At 39.7% G+C, this 25,242-nt stretch overlaps 1 protein-coding gene across 2 annotated transcripts; it reads right to left on the bottom strand.

Moving 5' to 3' along the window:
- Positions 1-9,218: 9,218 nt before the first annotated feature.
- On the bottom strand, positions 9,219-24,732 carry SUB1 (SUB1 regulator of transcription). Of its 2 annotated transcripts, none has more exons than XM_063181296.1 (5): positions 24,658-24,732; positions 22,599-22,671; positions 21,020-21,139; positions 15,107-15,215; positions 9,219-12,393 (listed from the first exon to the last, which is right to left on the bottom strand). In XM_063181296.1, the coding sequence occupies exons 2-5, from the start codon at positions 22,668-22,670 to the stop codon at positions 12,314-12,316; spliced, it is 381 nt and encodes a 126-aa protein (XP_063037366.1). In that variant the 5' UTR covers position 22,671; positions 24,658-24,732; the 3' UTR covers positions 9,219-12,313. The 2 variants fall into 2 exon arrangements, with proteins under 2 accessions (XP_063037366.1, XP_063037367.1); XM_063181297.1 differs by lacking the exon at positions 24,658-24,732 and adding an exon at positions 23,706-23,805.
- Between the last annotated feature and the right edge of the window lie 510 nt (positions 24,733-25,242).

Below are 25,242 nucleotides of genomic sequence, written 5' to 3'. Positions count from 1 at the left end.
CTGGCGATGGCTGAACTCCTGCCTGCCCATGGGAAGAGATGAATTAACTCCTTGTTTTGTTTTGCTTGCATGTGTGGCTTCTGCTTTCTCTATTAAACTGTCTTCATCCCAACCCTCGAGTTTTCCAGCTTTTACCCTTCCAGTTCTCTCCCAGTCCCACTGATGGGCATGTGAGCAAGTGGCTGCCTGGGGCTTGGCTGCTGGCTGTAGCTAAACCATGACAACCATTTATCACTCACCAAACAGAGGTACTTTGAGACCCTACAAACAAACAGGACCACAATTCACCCAAAGGGAGGCCCCACCTGGGGCATCCCAATTCCCTTCTGTCAATTTGCTGTGCCCAGGAACATGGTCCACATGCACCTACCACAAGAAATGGAGTAGCTGCTTTTACCATTCCTTGGTTCTGTGTAATCCTGCGCCCCAAAGAAAGGTGTCATGCATCATAACTTCTGAGACACATAAGTGATTTAACAAAGTCAGGGACAGTGGGACTTCCAGATTGGCAGGATTTAAAGTTCAGAGCTCAGGATGTTTAAGTTCAGGATGGGCACTCTCAGCTTTGGATAAATGCTGAAGGGAAAGTACCTGCACACCCTCCATGCAGGGTAGATTTATCCCTTCATGCATATTCATATTCTCCACCTTTCCACCTAACAAACTGATAAAACTAAAAAGATATTGAAGTGTTTTACAGCTTAACAAGATTGACGAATTCTGATTTTTTCCATCATTTAGTTGGTCAAAGTTGAGCAAATTGTAACCCATACTTTGCCATTTTTCAGTGTTAGTTTTTTTATTCTCTCTTCTCTTCCCAAAATAACACAAATCATATTGAAAGAAAATGTTTGTGGTTTTTTAATTACTTCTTGGGCTAAGACCAAGTTTTTAAGTGGAAGCAAATTTTTATGTCCAAGTTATAACCTCTGAAAAACAACATATAATGAGAATGCTGACACAATTTTCAGTGGAGTGACATGAATGGCGCCAATATAACGCAGTCCAAACCTGTGGGAAATAAAGTATTTAGTTCCAGGGGGATATGAATTTCCCAACTCAGAATAAAGTTTACGTCTGGTATTTACTGGATTCTAGCAAACATAACAATTTTGCAAACATGCAAGAACTTCAGGGAGTATAGAATTCAATCACAACTCAAAACCTCCTCATATCAGACACATTTGAGACAAAGAGATCCATAACCCATGGGGGCTAACTTCTTTTCCTCCTCCAGAAAGTCAAGTGTGATTTCCCCCAAGTGAATAATAGTAAGAGATAAAATAGGAATTCAGCAAGACATTTACCTAGAAGAAATGTTCAAAAGCCTACAGAAAACCAAAAATGTTATAAAGCGCCTAAAATTATGGACTGCATAGTAACCATGCAGCATGGGAACCACAGAACACACCAAAAAGGATGAGAACGTGAATTTATATGTCCTTTGTGAGTCAGCAGATGTAGTTTCAATGCTGACATGAAGCAGAGCCTGAAATGAGCTGTTATCATGTTATTCTTTATTAGTTGTTAAGCACTGACATTTTATTGAGCTCTTCACCAGAGAGCCCTTGTCCTATTGGATTTACAGTTGCAGGCCCTCTGCCATTTGTTCCAGCCAACTCTTAATTCCTCTCAAACTCCTAATGTCAAGATGGATAAAGAGATCTGCCAAGACAAACCCAATGACTGCACAAAAACCTACATTGAAGCAACAATACAAGGCTTGAAATGGAGAAAGAGTTAACTGCACTTCTACAAATTACTTACTGTGGGAAATAGAGAAAAAGGAAATGTTTAAGAGTGATGTGAATGGGAAGAGATGGATTAGTAAAACAATGGATTAGTCCTCTCTTGAGGACAGGAAAATTGGCACAGAGAACTGCAGAGATCACTCAAGCTCTACCCAGGAAATAGGAAGGAATAGCTGTCAAAGCAAAAGGAGCATGAGGATGGAAATTGAGTCTACAGGACAGGTAGATATTGTGCCTCCCAGGCAAAGAATGCCAACAGAAAATAAGAGAAAACCTGATGACTCACATTTGTCACAGGGTTGTCCCTCTGCCTTTCTTTAATCTTGCCCTCAGCTGCACAGTCTCACCCTTGGGCTGACACAGGCACTCGTGTGATGAGAGAGGGATCATCTTCCCAAAAGAAAGCTACTTGCTTGTTCCTGTTGGCTTATTTTCTATCAAATTAGCCACTTGAAGAGCAATGGAGAGAATATAAAAAAATCTGTGTATCTTGCCTACACCAGTGAGTCACTAAATCAGTTTAGCCAGCTTCCCCCCAAATGCAGCCCTAATGTGCACACAAAAGTTCTTTGGCCATTCCTCAGGGGCTCCATGGTGTAAAAGCATCTTTTTCTGACAGGGAGCTGCCTCACTCACTCCACTGATAGACTCACACTTGAATGCAAGCACAATTGAACTTCAGAAGTCTCATTATGAAATCTTACTTTGTTCTCACCCATTTTAGAAGGTACTGGTGTCTTTTTCACAATGTCTAAAAATGTGGGAAGCAATTACTAAGTTTCACCCTGGTATGCTGCTAGCCACACAGGTGTCACTGAGCATTTCATAAATATGAAAGCCTGTAGCCTCTAGGCACTAGTCACCAAGTCTCACCAACTTCACATCAGCACATTTTAAGCAGGAATGGCAATAGGTAGCACAGCTGTTTATTTTTAAAATAATGCTGACATCTAGTGGCTGGCAGCACTCACAGAGGTCTGTGCCGGTCTGAAAGATTCATGGGTGTCATCAGCCACACTTTGGAGACAAGAGGCTCCAGCTGGAAATGTCACATCTATCCCAACTATCCAAACTGTGCACTATTCAAACAAAGAAAATGCATAGTGCTGCAGAGAACATAAGCTAAATTAGAAAAAAATACAGGCAAGGAAAAAAAGAATTCTCCCTCTTTTGTTGTTGCAAATTACTGTGTAATAAAAGAAATTAGAAGCCAGATGATTAAAAGATAATGGAGTGAAAACTGCTGCCAGCTGAAGCTGAAGAAAAATGAAGAAAAGACCAGACTTTCCCAGAAATATCAGATGTCTGAAAATAGTGAGATTTGATGATCTGGAGCGAGGCACATTGAATACTAATCCTACCCCATCCTCACTGTCCCCTGAGAGCACGGCTGCTCCTCCTCTGGCCAGGGAGGAGATCCCTGGGCTGAAGTCTCTGAAGTGACCCGTACACAAAGAGAACACAGGCAGGAGGAACCAGACTTTGAGAAACACCAAAGACAGCCAAAGAGAAACCTGAAACATGGCCTGGGCCAAGATTAACAGTGTCTTCTCCTGTCTTATCTGTACAGTGAGCTTTCTGTTGAGAGACCTATAGGCTGCAAATGAAATAAAATTATACAAGGTTGAATCTCTTTCTTATGAAGTCCTGCAAAGAAAAACTGTACATATCTCATTTTGGCCTCATACAGCAGCTCTGATCACTCTAACTGCCAGAAAATTGTAAAAATCTTATAGATATGTCTCCTACAAATGATGATCACTGCATGTACACCTCTCCCTCACTGCATTTGCCTTCTGATCAGAAAGCAAGATGTATCTTGCTTATGCAGCACATTTAGATTTTCCACAATAACTGAAACATCTGGTCTTTAAAGAAAAGACTGGAAATATTTGTACATTCACATGCTGACTAAACTGTGAGGCAGCTCCTTCTCTTCAGAGTTATGCAAAGCACGTCTGAGATTTTAAAAAAATATTAGTTTTTAAGAAGAGCATAGGATGATCCCGCCTCTCTCCTGGTGTGGAGCAAAACAGACAACCCAGGGATGAGCAAGCCAGCCTTCCTCATGCCCAAATTGCAAGTGGGCCATTTTCTTATGATAGGAGGTGCATGTTCATCTGCAAACAAGTTACTGGAGTAGGAAATGGACACCCATCTGGAGTACTGTGCCCAGCTGTGAGGTGAACAACATGTGAATGTCTTGGATCTGTTAGGGTCCAAAGGGGACATGAAGATCAAGAGAAGTGTAGCACCCCTCCTATGCAGACCAGCTGAGAGAGCTGGGGTGGTTCATGCTGAAGCAAAGAAGCACCAGGGAGACATTACAGCACTTTACAGTACCTAAAAGGGCTACAAGAGAGCTGGAGAGGCACTTTTCACAAGGGCATGTAGAGATAGAACAAGGGTAAATGGCTTTAAACTGAGAGATGGCAGGTTTAGATTAGGTGTTAGCAATAAGCTCTTTACCCTGTGGGTGGTAAGACACTGGAACAAGCTGTCCAGAGAAGCTGTGGATTCCCCATCCCTGGAATTGTTCCAGGTCAGCACAGGGCTCTGAACAATCTGGTCTAGTGGAAGGTGTCCATGGCAGGGGAGTTGGAATTAGGTGATCTTTAAGGTTCCTTCCAACCCAAATAATTCTGTGATTCTATGAAACACTCTGAAATACAGATACAAGTTGAGCTCATCTCATCAGATGAGAAGCCAAGATGTAGCCATCCATCTTCCTCAAAACTGAACATTTCATATATCTAAGAGCAGTAAATGCCTAGTGTTATATGAAATAGCAAAGTCCTAAGACAACAGAGGCACTATGTGATCCGTGTGATCTGTGTTGGTTTTCATCTCATTGCTCAGACAGCTTTCCTACAGGCTGAAACAGAATTCCTAGCTACAGTAGACACTTTATTCTAAATATTTGAACAATGAACATTGTCTTAAGAAATTGCATAACAAGACAAAAATATATGTACAAAACATTGGGCCATTAATTCAACTCAAGGAATTGACACAGGAACATTTTTCCTGAGCACTAGCAAGAACTGCTCTCTAAATCCCCAGTTCCATCATTATCACAGTAAGAAGGTGTTGTTTAAGACAATATTTTTTTATTTAAACTCTCATTACTTTGAAAACAATGACTCAAATCCCAAATGTCCAACCAAATTCAAAGTATTTACTGAAGATTCATGTCTCAAGAAATGGAAAAAAGGTCTCCCACAGATGTTTCATTTCTGAGTGCTGCAAATGCCTCAGCACTACTGGCAGCCAACAGCACAGAGAACTCAACTAGCTTTATTCACAACTATTGGCCACCCTTACCCAATACTCCCTATAAAGGTGACTATAATGTTTTCTCAACAAAGTCCTCCACAGAACATGGAGGAGGCTGACTAAAAGATAAGAAAGTATCTGGAATGTTGAGAAAGATTTTCCTACACAGTAATGCAGTGTTACTGTAGGCCATACACAAACAGCTGTCCAGTTCTACAATAAATACTTGCAGCAACATTTTCCACTCTACAGCTCCACAGCCAAGAAATCCAAGCGCATGGAGTGACACCTAGGTATCACTGGTGATTTATCAAGTCATTGTTGAGTTGTTAACGAAAATAATTTGATTAATTATTTAATTACGATCAAATGATAAGTAATTGATGATTGACTAGAAATTAGATACTAATCAAATGGTGTTTAAGTGATCACTTGAGAGTAATTAATGGGTGATCTGACAAAGACCTAGATGATGACTCAGCAATTCAGACAGCTCACTTGTCTGAACTGGTACACACACTGCTGAAGGTTTGCCAACAGTTGTCATGCTCTTTCATATGAAGGATTTCAATTCAGATCTTGCATGCATTGAAGTGAAAAGCAGTGATATGAGTTATTTCATTCTACTTCTCTACCCTTTCCATACATCCTGCATTCAAAAGATCCGTAATGAAAAAAAAATCTGTTTGGAAATAGAAAAGTATTCCCCTACCTTGCATGAGGACTCCCATGCTAAATGCTGTATGGATTGATGATGCCAATGAAAGTACATCACCAATGACTCAAGCAGAAACCAAATGCAAAATATATCTGAACATTATCTAAACTATACTATCAATTGCAGAATTAGGAATTTCTTGATTAGGTGCTAATCTCAATCCTCTTGAAGACAAAACCACAAAAAAAAGAATGTTCAATTAATAATGCTAAATATATGTGCAAATTTTACTTTGGTGGAATACAGAAAAAATTCTTAAAACAAGTCTATTGTACCCTTCATTTGATACACCAGACCAACAGTACCAAGGCTTTGACCTAAAGCAGATCAAACTCCTTGCCCAGAGCACTCAGCAGCCCCTTTGTCCCAAAACTTCCACACAAGAAGTAAACAGGTGTCTTCCTTCAACCAAGGATGTGACATCCACTTGTGGAACACTTCAAAGTTCTCACAAAGCTTCCTAGAAATTTACCTATTTAGTGTAGATAATTGTTTCAAAGTGTCAAAACCACAAAATCAGTTTAAAATTATATCTTGGTATAAATTCACTTAGCTTTAACAATTTTGTATTTGTAGATGTAGTGTTTATCTATGAAGACTTCTTCTAACATTACTATTAGGTTTTTCAATAGCAATTCATAAAAAGGACACATTTGATGAATTTGTGTTTGAACACAAGTTCCAAAGCAGTTTCAAAGTTAAATGGAATGCTTTTTAGTGGTTTTAGAGTTAGTTTTTGCCTTCCAAATGCAAACATACTGTTTCCAGATCGCATTCTGAAAAGGTTCTAATTTAGATAACTAATTTATCTATAAATTTTCCTCTCCTCACCTTCTCACAAGGCATTACCACGAGCTTGCAGTTTAAGACTCTTTTCAACAGTTACTCAGACTACAAAGCAAACAGTCGTAGGTAACAATCTAGTAGTCTAGCAGAAAATGCATCCAAGCATGACCTCTGCAAGCTGGTTTTCAAAATCCAAAACTATAGTACTTAGTTAAAAATAAAGATTTTCATCGCTCCTTAAGGATCACAAGGACAGAAGCTCAGTTTCCCGAAATAAAGTGCCAAAAAATCAAAACACCAAGGCACGAACACATTTATAGGAGTGATGGAAATACCTAGGTAACTTATTTTTTGGGTTATGTAGAAACAGGCCTATGGCAAATTAATATTGTTAAAAGGTTTCTTTGGACAGGAGGCCAGTCTTTATATCATCATAAAAGATATCCATGTACTACAGGTCACTTTAGGAACTTTTCAGGCAACCCACACAGACAGGTTTTCTTTCCATTGACCAAACCATTGCAATTACAATCACCCTTGCTGACGAGGATATCCATCCATGTGACAGCTCTCATCACTTTTTCCCCAGGAACTATTTCATTGGTATTCTCCAAGCTGTTCATGATCACTTCGTGGGGAAAAGCATTTGTCCAATACTTTCACTGCAGACAGTAATCCAAGTATGAAGAAAATTACTTCCATTGGGAAGTATGCATGTTGGCATGAGTAGTTCAACTATTTTAAGAACACTTTATCACAGTGCTAAAATTTATACAGACACACATTGACCTTTATTAGCAATAGCAGCTTTATCTGCCAATTACCACTAGGATACAATCTTGGAGATACTCCTTGTCCTGTGATAGCATGAGTTTAGCCAGAGATATCTGTCTTCCAAGAGGTAGATGGATGATTCCAGTCAGAATATAAAGAGCAGAGGATATACAAAAGGAGCTGCAGATCTCAGTAGGTCATGGCAAATGTAAAGCAGAGGAAACAACAATGCCATTTCACATTGATACAGCTAGCAAAAACCTTAAAATGTTACATAAAATCAATGCCACAAACACACTGAAAACTATATTGCAATATACACTGCCTAGCTTTAATTTCAAGCAGCCAGTTGTTACTGTAATGCCAATCTCAAATTTGTTCTTAATATACCATCATTCACCTCTCTCTCAGATCTGGGGTGTGAGGCTATTTTGGTGAGGTTTAAGATGAACTAAGATGAAATGAGCTTTGTTTTCAACAGTGTAAAAATCATCCTGACACATTAGGTTATTAGTGAAAGCATAAAGCAATTAATTTCTTAAGGTGTGAAACAGCTTCTTTAGATAACACAAACAGGGTTATGTAAAATCTTACCATTTCTTTCTGATGAAAACTTCAACGGTTTTCATCTCATTAATTCCTCCCCAAGTGAGTGCTGATAACAGCAGTCTACCAGGCATGCTGATCAAGCAGGCATGTTCTTCTTTTTTAGCCTTATCAAATACAGCTAGAGATTTCCTGGAACAGTCTACTAATTGCACCAGCTTGCCATTCTAGAGTAAGCTCCTTTAACCTTTAAGATGGAGAGCTCATCTCCTTCAAACAGGTAACTTTTAAAAACCTGAGTCCTCAACACAACTTCAATCCCTAGCTCATTAGACATCTGATCAATGATGAGCGTATGAAATCACTGAAACCAGAACGGAAGTACAAAAACAAAAACAAAAAAAAAACAAAAAAAAAAAAAAAAACAGTCAGGCAGATCTTATGAAAAATTACTACATTTTTGTTAAACCAAGTGCAATAATACCATGGGCACAGATGCCAGACTCTTAGAGTACCCCCATGACTGGCAGCATGTCCTTCAGCTCACATGGCAGCAGAATTAAGCTTCCTTCATAAACCATCATTAAGCCAAGGACGATCTACCTCTGTTTCCCTGGAGATGTTTTCACACTTCTATGTAACTGCGAGCAGGGGACGCGCAGCCTTGATTCACCAGAGGACAAGCAGTGCCTACTGGAATGCTCTTCTGTGCAGTCACTGGAGCTAGAGACAAGTCCCACCAGTAAGGGGAGGGCAGTGAATGGGGAGGGCAGTGAATGAACATCAGGGAGGACATGATGACCCTCCTTTGAGTCCCTCACACCATTTCTTCCCTTTGAGCCAGTTACTTCTGGTTCTCTGGCTAAACTATGCAAAACTACTTGAAGAAAAGTCTGATAGGTTCAAGGCTATGGTCCGCTAACTAAACCACCCCCTACAGATCAATCGCTTCAAGTGTGTGAAAAATAAATAACCTTCCTGGAGAAGCCTATGCAGACATAACTGACCAATGATAATAAATGCATGGGATTTTTCTACCTCATCTATGGCAACATTTACAGTCAAAGAAAAACTTCACTGAAAAGATAATCAGCCAATCTCATAACAGTAACAATGTACCAGGCACTTTCCTCCAAGCTGATGTTTGAAACTGTTTGTATCTGCTGCTTCTGTATTTACATGACACTTGTTTTTCATATCCTAGTGAAAAATTTCTATCCTTCTGGGCTACACAATCAGTCTCCTACCCACAAACACAGACCAAATATGAGATAATGAAATTTCCAAATAACAACAGCTGCAAGAAACAAACAGCAAGTACCGTAACATTATAATGCAGCTAAGATTCTATTAAAAATAACACTATGTCAACAGAAATCTTTTTATTTCCAAGTGTTCAAATTGTTATTACACATATGCCATTTAACCATTTTTTATTTAACATTAAGGTAATTACAGTTGAAGGGCTCTATTTTCAGTGGCCTCTCTGCATTGGACACCACCAGAGCAAAACATGAAACATTCCACACTGCTAACAATAAGACATTTGAGTTACCAGAATTACAATCATCAACTTTTTTTTGCTAACAGATCACATACATACATAACCAGGGCCATCTTCTTTAGAAGAAATACCAAAGTTAGTACTGCATTTGTTTATTTTCAATATGAACATCTATACATACGAGCAACATGATACATGACAGTGTGATTATCACATATACAGTACTTTGGCAGTTCTGTGATGTGTTTTTTCCCCTAAGCTCCACATCAGGCCTTATTTATAAAACATATTGCTAATATGCCCTGCATAAACACTAAGGATCAAATGTATCTTTCATCACCTAAATGGGAAGGGAGCAGTGCTTTTATCTTGCATTAGACAGCCTCATCATACATGCACAATTTTCTTCCATGGATACTTCAATGCACATCCTAGCTAACGCTGTCTGCAAAAAATAATTTTTAGTCAAAAAAGATTTTAATTTTCTTCTCAAATTAAGAGAAGCTACAAATGATTACATGACAATTCATTAGCATTTATTTCCAAATAATACTGAATGTGTCACACTTTTATAGAGGTTACTTGCATATTACCATCTTACAAGACAGATCAAGTAATCCCATTTTGAGTTCATTTGTGAAACTGACTTGTCTCTTGATATCTACTAATAACTCATAGTTTGTGGTTAACAAGTACTAATTTCTTTGAATACCTCTACCATCAACTTCCACATGAAAACTAATCGCTATAATAAACCTTTTCACTCAATTTCCCCAGATGAATGATTTTAATTTCCCATCTTCCTGAACACAATTGACCTATTAGCACAGTAATCAAAGTGAGGACAATCTTCCCTCTAATGTAACTGCACTTTTAAGTAGCCACTTCAAAGTTCTGAGGTAAAATGCATGAAATCTGGTTGCAAAATTTCAGACTTAAAGGAACAAAATCAATATATATATATTACAACAAAAACCACCTAGAACCTGTCTATAGGGATCTGAAGCAATTTATTTCACTCATCTGTGAAATTTTAGCAGCTATTTCGTATTTATTCTATTTGGTCCAAATAGCCCTATATGTTGTTAAGTCACTCAAAAAAGAATGTTGTGCCCAAAACCACATCTGCTATCACAAACATCTCCTTACCCTTTTATTCACCCTCAACCAATTCTTAAAAACATAAGATTTGTTGAGCTATACAAAAACAGATTTAAATTTTATTTGTAATATATCAACAGTGGGTAAGTTAAAAAGCAGTTGAAGATATGTGACATATTTAAACTAAATAACATGCACTTAATTTGATGAAGTCTCTTTTCCTCAGCCTTTAATACCGATTTGCATTGAATTATGAACTCTGCAGCACATAAACAGCATATGGCACTTACAATCATGTCTGCAATATAAACAAATATATCAAAACGTTCTTTAACTAAACAAACAGTAAATCTTGCGTATCTATACAGAATTTAGAGACTCTGTTATCAAATGGGAAAATTACACATAAACTAATTAAGTTGGACATTCACCAGTTTTTAAATGTTCTTTTTCATAAAGCAGTTTTATCTTCTTGCTTTGCTTAATTATGTCAGAAAATGAACTCCTCCAATTCTGCTTCCATTTCTTCACTGTAGTTATTTTATGCCAGCAAAGTTTCATCTTGCACCGTTAACTTCCACCCTGGTGTGCCCCTTACATCTCCATCACATTCTCCCTTCTGTGGTTGGTGACTCGGCATCACCCAGAAGCCCTTCCTCCAGGGCAGCATCTTGTGTAACAGAGCTTCCATGGGGCAGGGGCTTTTCTGTCCAGGGTACTGGGGCTGACCAGCCAAGCTTGCTGGGTCATGGTGTGCCTTGTACCGGGTAATCCCCCTGGGCGCGCTAAGCGCCTTCCGCAGAGAGATCAACCAGCCCTGCACACAGGAGCCACAGGGAGCACCCCAAGGCCTGGGCAGAGCGTGCATGAGGCAGAAACATGACAGACAGACAGACATTTTGGCTGCAGCAGTTTTAACCCTGTTTGATTGCTTAACCTATGTTACAGTCTAATTTAAGCATCATTGTTTATGCAATACTTTCAAATGAATGAAAACCCTACAGACGGGTAAACCATTCCTTTTCCATAACTGATTATGCATTCCAGAATGAATTTAATGCAAACCTGGAAGAGTGTTCTAACTAATAACCACATTTGGAGCCTTTAAATACTGTCTTGCTCTGAGGTATATGTCTATTACTGTAGAAGTTAATGTTTCACATCTGAAGTCCAGAAAAAAGGCTACTTGTATTTTGTAGGTCAAGCAAGCTATAGAAAAATGGGAAGAGAGAGCATGTGTTTTGTGTTCAAGTGTTATTGTTTAGCATAATGATTCATGCAAGTAATGCAAAAAAAGCTATATATTCAAGACTGTTAACATCTGAATAAACAGGGTAAATTAGCAAACACAGTATTGAAAATTATCTACAAAAATGTGTTTTTCCAAGTATTCACTGTTTGTATCAAGTCTTAAAGCAGAAAGCTGCAGGGCAATACCAAAGAAAATTGAGTAAAAGAAAAAGTGAACTTGAGACATTTCAAGAAATCCCCTCATAAAACAAATGAATATTTACTGTAAACTAAACTGAAATTAAAACAACTAGTAAAGCTATTAGGTGGCCTTATCAGCAAACTCCTTGAATCAAAAGGCCATAAACAAGTATGCTTTACATATTACTTAATTTGTTTATTTTACACCATGAGGTGAAAGCAACACAATTCCTTTTAGTAAAGTATACACAAATAGCTTCACTCAGCATACACTTTTAATGCACATAAAAAAAGTATTCATCTTACAAATTGTTTTGCAATCCAAATATACAATAGCTTGGAAAACAATATTTTAAAAAACTAAAGCCAATGTAAAAAGACTGCTTAATACAACTAAATGATATAAGTTTTTGTATGGCTCTGTCTTTAGAGTTTTCTTACTGCATCATCAATATCAGAAATCTGTTCCTTCAGCTGGTTCCACTGTTCTGGATTTAAAGAAATACCTGAAAAGCATTAAAAATAAACACTTAAGACAGAAAGAAAATTGTGATGCAAGATCTTGTGCAATTATTATAAAGGCTGTTTTCATACACTAAGCCTCTGCTATACTATTAATACTTGAGTTACTTCAACAACCATCTTAGTTACAAAGTGAAACTACCCACTTCCAAAGCTTCAACTGAACTTCAGGTCATTTCTAGACAAGTTTACAAAGAAAAATGTGTGTAACGTAATTGTACAAGTACTAGGTAAAAACAAGAAGTGAAATGCAACTCTGGCCTTGACAGAAGGCAGTACAAATGTCCTGGGTGAGAAGAAGGAAATAATTTGTATTCCTGTTGGCTCCTAAAAGCTGTACCTATGCAGACAGGTCTGCTGTGCACTTTTCCATTACTGTAATTTTGCGGGGGAATTTCCCCTTTTTGTTTCCTAAAGTACTACAAATAGCAGGTGCTGTAAGGAGCCTTTTGGAGAGACTCCCTCTTTACCACTCCCTAGCACTCACAAACCAACACCTAAGTTATTTTTACTTCAAGTTTTCTACAGCTTCTAGTGACACTCAACCAATAATCATTCAGTACTCCACAAACCATTATTTCAGTTCTAAATTTGATTTCACCTTCCCCTCAAGCAGATGTTTCATTTGTGCTTTGGGCTACTCATTCTTACCCAAAAATTTCTAGAACCACTCTTTGGAAAGTGCAGGCTCCCAGGGCTCCCAGTCATCTTTCTTTTTTTCCTGTCAAGCTCTTCCAACTAATTATTCCTACCCTCCTCTCCCAGTGATAGCTTTCCTTCATTGCATTCTGCCTGAAGGTAGAGCAGGACCTGAAAACAGCTGAAACTTTGAATTCCATTTTTGGAGCACATGGCCTTTTCTTTTCCATCACTGTCTTATCAGAGCACCATCACAATTTAAAACAGCAAGTTGTGTACATGGGGCTTCTCTAAGCAGTCTTCCACCAGTCTTTGGAGGGCAGGTTTCATCTGAAAACAGGTCAGGTGTGCTAACCATTATCAGGGGATTAAACATCATGAAGATGTCCCTCAATCACAGACCAGATGAACCAAACAAAATTCAGACCTGCTATTTAAGACACTGACAGTAATTTAAACTGCTGGGTTTATTTTTGTTCTATTACAAAATTTTGACTGCTTACACTGGTTTCAGGATAGACAGACAGACAGACAGATAGACAGATAAGCAGCTTATGAGTGCATCAAGGAAACATTAGACTCACACATTGTATCAGATTATTTTTATCATAACAAAATTCAGACTCCTGCTGCATTGATGAACACTTCTATCTACATCCTCTCATTTTTGTCACTTGGCCCACCCATCAAATCCTGTTGTTTGCCATTCTAAGTGCACATGCTGTTGAATTCTACCTTGAAACACAGAACATGGAGTCCTTAGAAGTTAAAGTAACCTTTTCCGTTAACTAGCAACAAATCCAAAACTAGCAATTTTCCTGCAGAGCACCAGGATAGCTATTAATGCAAACCTATTCTCAGTGGTTATTTAAGCAATGTTGAAAATGCTTCTCAAATTTTCTAAATGACTGCTTACTGAGTTGCTGCTGAACACACCAGAAGAATGTAACAAACCTTACAGTGATTGTACATTAGATTTCTTCAAGCTTAGCAGCCTGCCAGTACACAAGGCTGGGGAAGGACTTTTTCCAACAGCATGTAGTGACAAGACAGGGAGGAATGGGGGTGGGTAGAATGGAAGTGGATAGATTTAGAGTGGGTATTAGGAAGAAATTCTGTACTCTGAGTGTGACGATGCACTGGCACAGGTTGCCCAGAAAATGTGGATGACCCCTGCCTGGAAGTGCTCAAGGCCAGGCTGGATGAAGCTCTGAGCAACCTGGTCTAGGGGAAGGCGTTCCTGCCCACAGCAGGGAGTGGGGTTGAGCGAGATGATCTCCAAGGTTTTTTCCAACTCAAACCACTCTGTCATTCTGTGAATCCCCAGGGCAGAACATTTCATACTTACCTTTCACTGATGCTATATGAAAATGGATAAAAACTGCCAACTGCCCTACAATCCTCATCTGGAGATGTGGAAGTTCTGAAAATGGTACACAGTGAAGCCTTGCCATGAAAAGCAACTGTACAAGGGGCAACTAGAAGTACAATGGCTTGTGCTGTGCTACAGATTACAAACTTGGGACACTTGAGATATTTCTCTTTCTACTAAAACATTTTTTAACAATTTTTAAAAATTAGTCACATTAAATGTTTAGGTTACTTTAATCTAAAATTTAGTAGAAGCTGAAGGACATGGTTGGTTTAATAAAATTTAAAATCTTATGAAAATGATTAAATGTTTTCAGCTAATTCTGAAAAAAGAAATCCAACCATAAGAGGAAATTCAGTTCATTAAGGTAATCACTGGGGGTGGGGGGAGAAGAAATATGGCAATGGTGTAAATATGTTTATAACTCCCCTACCAAATTTGCTTGTATTTGACATCTTGCTTTCCATAAATCATGGAGGATCTCTTCAGGAAAACAGACTCACTTAAGATTTTATCCATAACCTACAGATAAAACTAATCCTTTGTGAGAACACAAATCATAAGAAAGTGAAAATAATACTCAGTAAGTATAGTGCAGGAACAAAGGAGAAAAATATTATATAGGAAATTCTACTGCAAAGTGCAGACCATGTTTCAATACAAAGTAACATGAAGCAGAACAATACCTTTTCTGCCAGGCTTCATTTCACCTTCTTGATCCATCCAGTATTCTCTAATATCGATTAAGACTTTCCCTTTAAAATCTCGAACACTGACATACCTCATTTTGCCAATCTGTCAAAACATATAAGGGTCTATTAGGCATTTTACATATTAGAGCATTCACTTTCCCCAGCAGCATTAGACTCTGACATGTCACACTGCAGCTTATTTTAGATGCCACAGAAACAACTAGATTAAAAGCTTAATTCAGAGTAGTCAGTAGGCTAATAAGTAACGACTTAAAACTGGTTGAGCAGGCAATGCTCAAAGCAAAAGTAGCTCTCCTAGAATAAAAATACATGTATTCTTTACATACTTGCTTCTAGCAAGTCGTGAATTTATTGCTTTCTGAAAAAAATTATTTCCTTTGCAAAAGTTCTAAACAAAGAAGGACAAAGGGAGCAATACTCCCAAATCTAAGTTTTAGTCCATTCCACAAGTTCAGAAAGCAAATTAAGATATTCACATGTGATACCTTCCCCCCTTTTCTTTGAACACAGTAAATACAGATGGAAATGAAAATTAGCCACCAACTGTCCCACACACACTCCCAAGTCTTCATGGGCACCTGACTGTACCACCAGCTCTCCAAAAGAACAGTCAAATCTTTTAAGTTTACCAGTATGTAGCACAGTCCGAAATTTTGGAACTTGGACTTTAGAACTCCATAATTTTCAAATCAGTGTCACAACTGGATTACATGAGTACCTCTTCTTTTCGGGGGGGGGGGGGGGGGGGGGGTGGTGGTGGTGGTGGCAGAGAACGGGGAGAAGTTGGGGAAGAATCATACTACCAACTATGCAATACACTCTGAATTTGGGCTTATTCAATATCTTCCCAAACATGATAAAAATCTATCTATTCAGATAAAATCCAAGTACAACAAATCTGAGAACCAGAAAATATATAATTAAAACATAACCAAGTAAAACTTCTTGCAATTCTAAGAAATCCTTTTTATTCTGCATATATCTTCTGGATACATTTTATATAACAAAAGAAGAGATTCTAAAGTACACAATTTTAAAATAAAGCATTCTTTCCTGGTAAAACACTAACTTTCAATTTCAACTTCCTTTATCTCTCCATGTTGCATTTTGACACAATTTAAGGATGGGCCCTACACTTCTGGACCAAAACCACTAGAATTAAGTTTGACCTGTAAGACTGAAGAACTCTCCAACCAACTACAATAATTCACAGATGTTTAAGTCATATCCTCTCATTCCACAAAATAGATACAAACATGAATACTTTATCTTTGCTTACATGAATTTTTCTTTTTCTGCAGATGCTATATAACATCTAAATTCATTTTAGAACAATTAAGATAATGTAATTCTGAAGCACTTCTACTTCAAAGCATCCTTTAAAATTAATAAGACATAACTGTTCACAAGACAGTATTTTCAATGTATAAAGTTACAATACAGATTTAAAATTCCTGTAATATTATGGCAGCTTAGCTCTTTCAGACCAAACCTGCTACCATGCCCAAGTCCGTCTGCATTCCTGGCAAAGAATACCCTAAATAGCCTACATGGACAACATCTCTTAGTTTTACCATTTAATGCTCCAGTAACTTTTAAGGTCACCTCCAGGAACAGCTTCAACCAGTAGCACTCTGCAGTACCCTTTTTTTCCATGGCTACTGAAGAATATTAGTGCCTTATGATTTGTTATAAAAAATAAAATCTAATTCAACATAGCAGATTACAGCTGCAAGTACAGTAGAAGGGTTTAGAATATCATTTTCAAGGATAAGAAAGATTCTGTCTTAATTCAACTACAGTAAGGTGAGAGGCAATAATGCCAAGTTTACACTAAATCATGAAGTCTATCTTAGATAAAAGCATTTCTCTATGTAAATGCTGAAATTAAGCTAGACTTCACATCACATCAAGATTTCAGATTAATGTTCCCAATGAATTTCAGATATTTAGTTAAATTCTATGCAAAAGCTGCCACTAATAAAATTATTAAGCAGGCTTCTAAAGTACAGTTCCAAACATCTACACTCAAACAAAATTTAGACTTAACTCGTTAAGTAAGTAAATTAATGTTCCTTGATACTTGATACCTGTAATTCTGATACAGGTTAATTTCTGAATATTTCTTTTTTCATGCACCTGCCGATAAAGTTAAGAGTAATTCCAGTTATTGAAGGTATTTTACTGTCTCTATAACCAGAGCAGCATTCTAAGAGTTGCTGTACTGAGAAGAATTCGTTTTCTTCACACTGGCTGATGTGTGGCTGTGTTTTGGCTTAGTGCTGAGCACAGTGATGCTAACACAGAGATGTTTTAGTTGCTGCTGGGCAGAGCTTACACAGAGCCAAAGCCTCTTCTGCTTCTCCCCTGCCACGCTGGCGGGGAGGCTGGGGCTGCTTGGGAGAGTGGGAGGAGACACAGCCGGGAAAGGTGAGCCCAGCTGACCAAAGGCACATTCCAGACCGTGTGACATCCCCTGCAGGGTATAAAGGGGAGGGAAGAGGAGGGAAGGGGGCATGCTGGGCATGGTGACATTTGTCTTCCCAAGTGACACTTAGGTGCGGTGGGCACTGCTCTCCTGGCGATGGCTGAACTCCTGCCTGCCCATGGGAAGAGATGAATTAACTCCTTGTTTTGTTTTGCTTGCATGTGTGGCTTCTGCTTTCTCTATTAAACTGTCTTCATCCCAACCCTCAAGTTTTCCAGCTTTTACCCTTCCAGTTCTCTCCCAGTCCCACTGATGGGCGTGTGAGCAAGTGGCTGCCTGGGGCTTGGCTGCTGGCTGCAGTTAAACCAAGATCGCTACCATGATTTATAGCCGAGTACTCAGTGCAGTTCAAACTTCACAGAGAAGTTCTTATACTTTTTATTAAATAGCACAGATCCTTAGATTATATTACTCTACTGACTTAAATCAGAAAACATTAAAACCATTATTTCCTGGTTTCTGTTTCTTACAATAAAAACCACTGAATGTATCTCTGTTCCTTTCAGAGATATGCAACAGACTTTGTGCATTTCAGAAGCACCTTCTTCATCCTTTTTCTTAATTTCAGTTTCTCTGGATTAAGCTGTACACCCACAGAGCAAGCATAAACGGCAAAAAATCCTCTGCCCTAGCCAATAACCATATGTAAGGAGCACAGGAGTCCTGTGAACAGTGACATCTGCAGCAAAGCAAATTGTGAAATGCATCGGTGACCACCTAAGTTTCGTAATTAGTGTCCTAAACCAGTAACAGTTTCAGAGCATCATAAATTTCTATGTTTACCTTCTTTCAGGAGTCTATGATAAGGACACTGGGAGATTATACTGGAAAAATCAAAGAACTTATCCCTCAAAAGTCAAAGCCCAAGTATGGTGAAAACTCAAAAAAACAAAAAAAAAGGGGGTTGGGAAGTGGACAGAAAACACAGAGACAACTTCTGAAATAACAATTTAAGTTAAATGCATGATCATGCCATGTGGCTCTGCTCTGGGTAGCCATTAATGAATCCTGACAAACCTTATCCAAATCAGGCACAGGTAGATGATAGGATTAGTCAAAGTAACCAAAGCACATGGTGCAGAGCTCAGGTTGGCTTGAAGCCACAGACAGGAATCTAATGCAGCAAGGCTAAACCCTTCCATGTTAACACAAATTATGCCTGTCCTTAGGGCCTCCAGTAATACATCACACATGGGAGTAATATAAATTTCTGCATCCTAACAGCACACAAATCCTTCATCAAGTTCCAGAGTATACCAGGTTCCCTATAAAATCTAATAAGGCAAAGACATGCAAATACATAGAATACACCTTGTCTCTTACACTGAACAAATTGTCTTCTCCTTACATTAAAACCTTCTTTGTAAGCAGTTGCAAAAAAAAATTACACCAACAACTTCAAACAAAAATATAAAATGTACATATTTATGAAAACTACAGAAGTCACAATGAGCTCTATATTAAGGCAATCTGTATGCTTCAAGAACACAGCCTGAGGGTGTAGAACAAGAAGACTCTTGGTTTCACATCATTTGCAGCCACTCCCACACACAATATGGACACCACAGAACTTGTGACTATCCTATGAATGCTTTACAGCCCGATTTCCATCAGCTAAAGCCCCTCTTGTAAAGCTATACTGCAAAGTCACTTCCACATCAGAGATCATTTTACTGCCTTGAGAAAGAAGCTCTCCAGAAAGGTTTCTAGTATCATTAAGACGGCTAGAACAAACAAAACTAGATCTAAAAGATTAACGAGAACGCCCTCCTGGGTAGGGGGGGGAAGAAGGGGGAGTATCCTCAGACCCACTGTAGTTTTACTTCTATAGTTTAACGTCTGCATGTTAGTTACTGCACAGAAGTTTATGTAGACTACAAAAACTGACAATGCTTCACCACAACAAATGAGTAATCTACAAAATATTTTATTGTTGATTACTTCAAAGGCAGGCACAGACTGGGTAATGCTGGTATTTTAGGTCAAGGTGATATTTAAAGATCTGTATTCTACTCGACACCAGCAGAACCTTGTTCTTAATAGAGTAATGTGAATCCTCTACTGTCTGTTTTTAGTAACTTTTTATTATCTTAGGTCGAAGAGGTTTCAAGAAACCAGAGCATGCATACTTTCGCTTTTATTTGAAAGGATCTGGGTGCATTTTTCCATCAGGGGCACTAAAAGTTTTCAAGTTTTCTCCAAGGCTGGAATTTCTGAACATATGACAACCATAGCAACTAGAATTTCTAAACTTACTACAAACATAGTTTTAAGTTTATATACAATTCTTTAGAGTTCTACCTGCAGTTCACTTACTAAGTTGTAAAATTCACTATTTCATTTTTCCTACAGGGTTCAAAGCATGTCCAAGCAGAACTGAAAATATTATACACTTCCTTCAATACAGAAGTCCAGACACAGCCTTCAAGCAAAGTTCTCCCTTCTAAACATAACTGAAAAAGTAAGAACTTGGACATTAAAAACAACTGCTCTGCATGGCAGTATCAGTTAAGCAGGTCTTCTCTCTAGAACAGACTTTTCTTCCCCTGTACTACTTCACACTGCTACAGCCCAGAACCATTTCATTTACATTACTCTGTGCTTCAGTCATCTCACTAGGCACCTTTCCCATACCGTTTCACAAACTTGAGACTCAAAGGCCCAAGAATTTCAGTTCCTTTCCAGCCAGCTAGTCAGAGACCTTTAATAGATCTTGATCCACATCCCCAACACAGCTAATTCTAAGCTGTGTATCAACCCTCAGCACACACTGCTACTGCCTTGGCTAGCCCTGGGAACTGCAATACCCTGAATTAACAAATGCATCTTTCTACTGAAAAAGAGACATTCATCCAATCTTAAAAACAGGCAATACCACAAGTTACTATCTTTACAGATGTTCAGTGATAAGATCCTACATCATAACACAAAGGAACAAACAAAACTTATTCCAAGATGCTGTAATAACACAGGAGGCCAAGCTGCCCTTGACCTAGTTAAATAGGAACCAAGAGCCCACATTTTGGTTTCCAAGAACATATTTTTCAAGAGCCCTAATTAAAAAAACATTTCTGTGTAGACACAAACCTGATCTAATATTTCAAGTATACTGATAGCAAGTGCTGTATTTACTGACAAAATGACTACCCACAGATACCAGGAGCAAAGTCATGAGAATTAGATCAATTGATACAACACAGATTCTTTTACTCTTGTTGAAACCAGACGAGGCTTTTCTGAGCACCTCATCTGAATGCCAGCCTCATAATCCCCTTCGGCCAAGGATTCCAGGAGGCCAAGCACTACACTGTCAGAAAGTTCAGATCACCTCATAAAATTTATACAGCATATGATGTAACATGTTACCTTAACCAGGCTCTATGAGTCATCGATTTTACCTGAAACATATTCTCATCTCTGTTACTGCTTTGCTTAGAAGAAGCTGCACCTTTTGAACTTTCACCAGTCTTTTGTTTCTTTACAGTCTTTTCTGGAGTTACTTGCTTTTTCCGCTTTGCCTTGGAGTGAAACAAAAAAAAAAAAGAAAAGCATGAGCCACAATCACTCTGTATGCTACAGACAAGTTTACACTGTATATCACAGCCTACTACCAAGCAATGCACTTCATCACCTTCTTGCTGTGAAGGCAGGAATTCAATACTGTACATTTAGGCTGGAATTTAAAGACTTCAAAATGAGCCTGATTCTGTTCTCACTGAAGTAACACTTTGGCTTTGAATAGAATTTAATCACATCAAAATACATTTCAAAAATCCTTCTCTTTTTGCACAGTAACAGAGTCAGTTCAATAGTTTTAATAAAAAAATTAAGTCTGATGGAAATGGCACCCTCTTCTCCCCTAAATGGAACAAAAAGTATAGAACACCATAGCTTGCAATGCCTCCAAAAAAAAAAAACCAAAAAAAGAACACCTAAATAAGATAGTAAATAATCCAGAAAAATTACTTATTAAGATAACTAATAAGATAATAAAAAATCTGGAAACCATGTCTACCACAGACCAGTTTTTTTACTAAGCATCTAACCGTTGCCCACAGCATGATAAATTATGCGACATTTTAAAGCATTCAGACCATATCACCTGTAAATCAGATTACACAAAGAAGCTACAAAGTTACTATTTCTACTCATGTAAAAATAGGAGACCAGATCTCTCAATGTACTGTACTACATTAAAACACCTGGTGTCTGTGTTACCACCTATCATTTCTTTAAAAATAGAAATTAACTGGTTTTTTTCTAAATCACTTTGATTTCTACAATCATTTTGCTTTTGTTCAAAATGACTGATACCTCTACACAAACTTCTAACTTAAATAAATATTTAAATTAAACGGAAACATTTGATTTATATGTTTACAACAATCATCTTAAAATTTATCAACTCAAAGACACTCAGGTTGGCTCAGTTTCTGAGTGAGAAACTAGCACATGATGTAACAGCAAATAAAAGAAAATAAAGCAGAGAAAAAAACCCATGCAAACAAGTAAGCAGGTGACACAAGGATCACAGGGCGAGTGCAGATTTTTGTCAAGAAGAAGTAATACATATATTAAAATGGCAGAGGGTGGCTGTAGGCATGTTCTCAAGTTCAAATTCTTCCCACCAAAGCCGCTGATACAGAAGCGTTCAGAAGCTTGCCACAAAGCAGCAAAGAATCACAGGGAATTTGCAATTATCATATGGAATGGCATGAAGAAAACAAAGTGCAACTGAAGAAAAAAAAACTTTTCTTCAGGGAAAAAATTATGCAATCCACCCATACTTGGAAGGTGGATTGTTTGGTTTTTGTTGTTGCAGTTGTTGAGATGAGTGTGTGGGAGAGAAAGTTTCTTAAAGTGTCTGATAAATGATACAGAATGACATGCTTGTTGTGGCATAATGCTCACCTAATTCCTTAACCCAAGCCTGAAACAAAAGAGTTAATACAGTAATGAATTGTATGTATTGTTCACCTTTTTGTCAACTTCACTATCTGAATCACTGGCAGATGAGCTTGAAGATACAAGTTCCTTTGATTTAGGCATCCTGGGAAAAGAAAAATAACATGACAACACTATATAAGGAAAGACATTCCACTTTGGCTGGAAAGCAATCTTCAAACCTGTTTCTACTGGCTCATCTTCTTCAAGCCCTCCTAAAGATTTTCCTGCCCTTTCATTTAAGCTTTAAATATGCACTGCAGATGCAATATCAAGCACTCTTCCCTCTTATATCTTTTCCTCTTTTTGCTGCAACTGCATTAAAACACATTTAGAGCACATTAAATGCAGTGGTTTGGCTTCTGAGCTGTCTACAGCAGAATGATTTTTCACGATTTTCATATATCCCTGCACATGACAAAACCCACAATGCAAAACACACAATACAATAGTGCCCTCCAGCTGAATCTATTACATCCACAAACGTGAACTATTAACACTCTAGCAGTATGTATATTCTGTCACAGGCATTTCACCCAGTTGGATTTGCAAGCAACATGCAGCACAATTGTCACACACGTGACACTTGAGCTCCCACCTATAATCTAACAGTCTGAAATACACCTCAGCTGCAGAGAGCTACAGCACTGCAATTAACATTTTCACTGCAACTTCAACACATCAGTCATAATTCACCAGACAAGCAGAAATTCAGCATTCCTTGAATGCGTGCTGCCAGGTGTCCTTGCACGTCACCCTAGTATGCAAACATGTGGTTAGGTATAGCGGTTACACATCGTCCCTGCTGCTAGAAACTCTTTGTAACAAAAATACAGCTCATTCGGTCTTTTAGAGTAAAATTAAGCATCCCTGAAACTGTACAACACAAACATCAGCTAGGAAAGGCCAAGATAGCATTACAGAGTATCTCAGGAAAGAAAAAAGGAGTAACAGCGGTCTTAAACGGGCAGTGAAAAAAAACCCCACATATACAAATGAAAAGAAAAAAAAAAAAAAAAAACAAAAAACAAAAACAAACAAACAAACAAACAAAAAAAAAAACAACCAACAAAACAAAACAACCAAACCGGAGTCCAAATAATGCTAATGGATCAACGTAGTTCTAAAGCAGGGCAAGACCTGTGGTAATAGCTTGTAGCACAAGGACGGAAACTGCAGCACTGCACAGGATACAGGGTGTGAGGAAGCACACAAGCCACGCTCTAGGATGGAGGCAGAGGAGCGCTGGAATGGGACAATGTGAAAATAAGCAAACGGATGACACTGAGTCGGCGAGCCAAACGATGTTTCGGGGGATGACCCCGGGGTCCGCATGGGTCGGAGAAAGGGACAATATGGAGGAAGGTGTGGGCGGAAAGTGGAGGAAAAAGGGATGTGGGGTGTTGGGTGCTCCCCAGGAGAGGCCGAGCGTGAGGAGACACCGCAGCGCCGGCGAGGAGGACGGGATGAGCCAAACCAAAGGAGACCAGGAAAAGGTAAGGAAACGAAGACGAATCGGGAACTCCAGGTAGGCGGATCCCAGCCGCCATTTTCCTCCCCTATTCCTCTTTTCAACGGCTCGTGTCCCCCCGCGAAGACAAGAGTCAAGACCCGAACAAGGGTGGGGGGGCCGGGGGGTGGGCGGGCGAGAACGTCCAGTTCTTCCCGGGGCAGGGCGGCAGCGAAGGGACTGCGGGTTACCCGCGGCTCAGTGGGCGAAAGAACAGCACGGAAACTAGCGGGCACGGGGTCGCCGGCGGGCCGGGTCTACCCCCGGCCCCCGGCGCCGGGGGGAGCGCGGCCGGGCGCCATCTTATCCCTCTATCAGACTCTGTGCCCCCCAACATGGCAGCTCCCCCTCGGCAGCGGCGGCTCGCTCCTCCCGCTCCACAGCAGGGTATCCCCCCCGCTGGGCACCGCGGGCACTCGAGGAACAAGGGGAAGCCTCGCCTTGCCGCCACCGGTCCGCGGCTGTCCCGATCGGGCCGGGAGGTGCTGCGGCGGTGGCGGCGGTGGTAGCGGGGGTCGTGGGAAGGGGCGCGCAAGAGAAAATGGCGGCGTGGCGGGGCGCGCGAGGGGACCCAGCACTCACGTCCTGCTCCGCGCGTGGCTCCTCCGCAGCGCGACACAAGCGGAACTGACGCGGATCGGAACGCCCGCCCCTGGCCGCTCACGTGGGGTGGTGGGGGGCGGCTTTAAAGGGGACGCGGCCCTTTGTCCCCGTTGTCGCTCGTTCCCGCCTCCCCTGAGGGGCGGGAAAGGGATCGTGGTGCTGGAAAGGAGATTTTACAGGATCACAGAAAGTCCCGAGTTTGTAGAGACTCACAGAAGACATCGACTCGAGCTCCTGGCCCTGCACAGGACACTCCAAGAGTCATACTCTGTGCCTGAGAGCGTTGTCCGAACGCTTCTTGGTGCTGTGACCACCTCTCTGGGGAGACTGTTTTAGTTCCCTACCATCTTTTGAGTGAAAAACCTCCTGGTATCCATCCTGAACCTCCTCTGACTCGCTGTTGCTGGCCATGAGGGTGAAGAGATCGGTACCTGCCCCTCCGCTTCCCCTCGTGAGGGAGCTAGAGACTGCCATGGACATTAGGAAGAATTTCTTCACAGAAACGATTAGCCATTGGAATGGGCTGCCCAGATGGGTGGTGGAGTCATTGTCCCTGGAGATGTT

Source organism: Melospiza melodia, chromosome Z (assembly GCF_035770615.1).
Source record: "Melospiza melodia melodia isolate bMelMel2 chromosome Z, bMelMel2.pri, whole genome shotgun sequence".
In the NCBI taxonomy this organism is placed as follows: domain Eukaryota; kingdom Metazoa; phylum Chordata; class Aves; order Passeriformes; family Passerellidae; genus Melospiza; species Melospiza melodia.
Note: the sequence above shows the minus strand (reverse complement) of the source record. Positions and strands in the feature narration are given on the sequence as shown.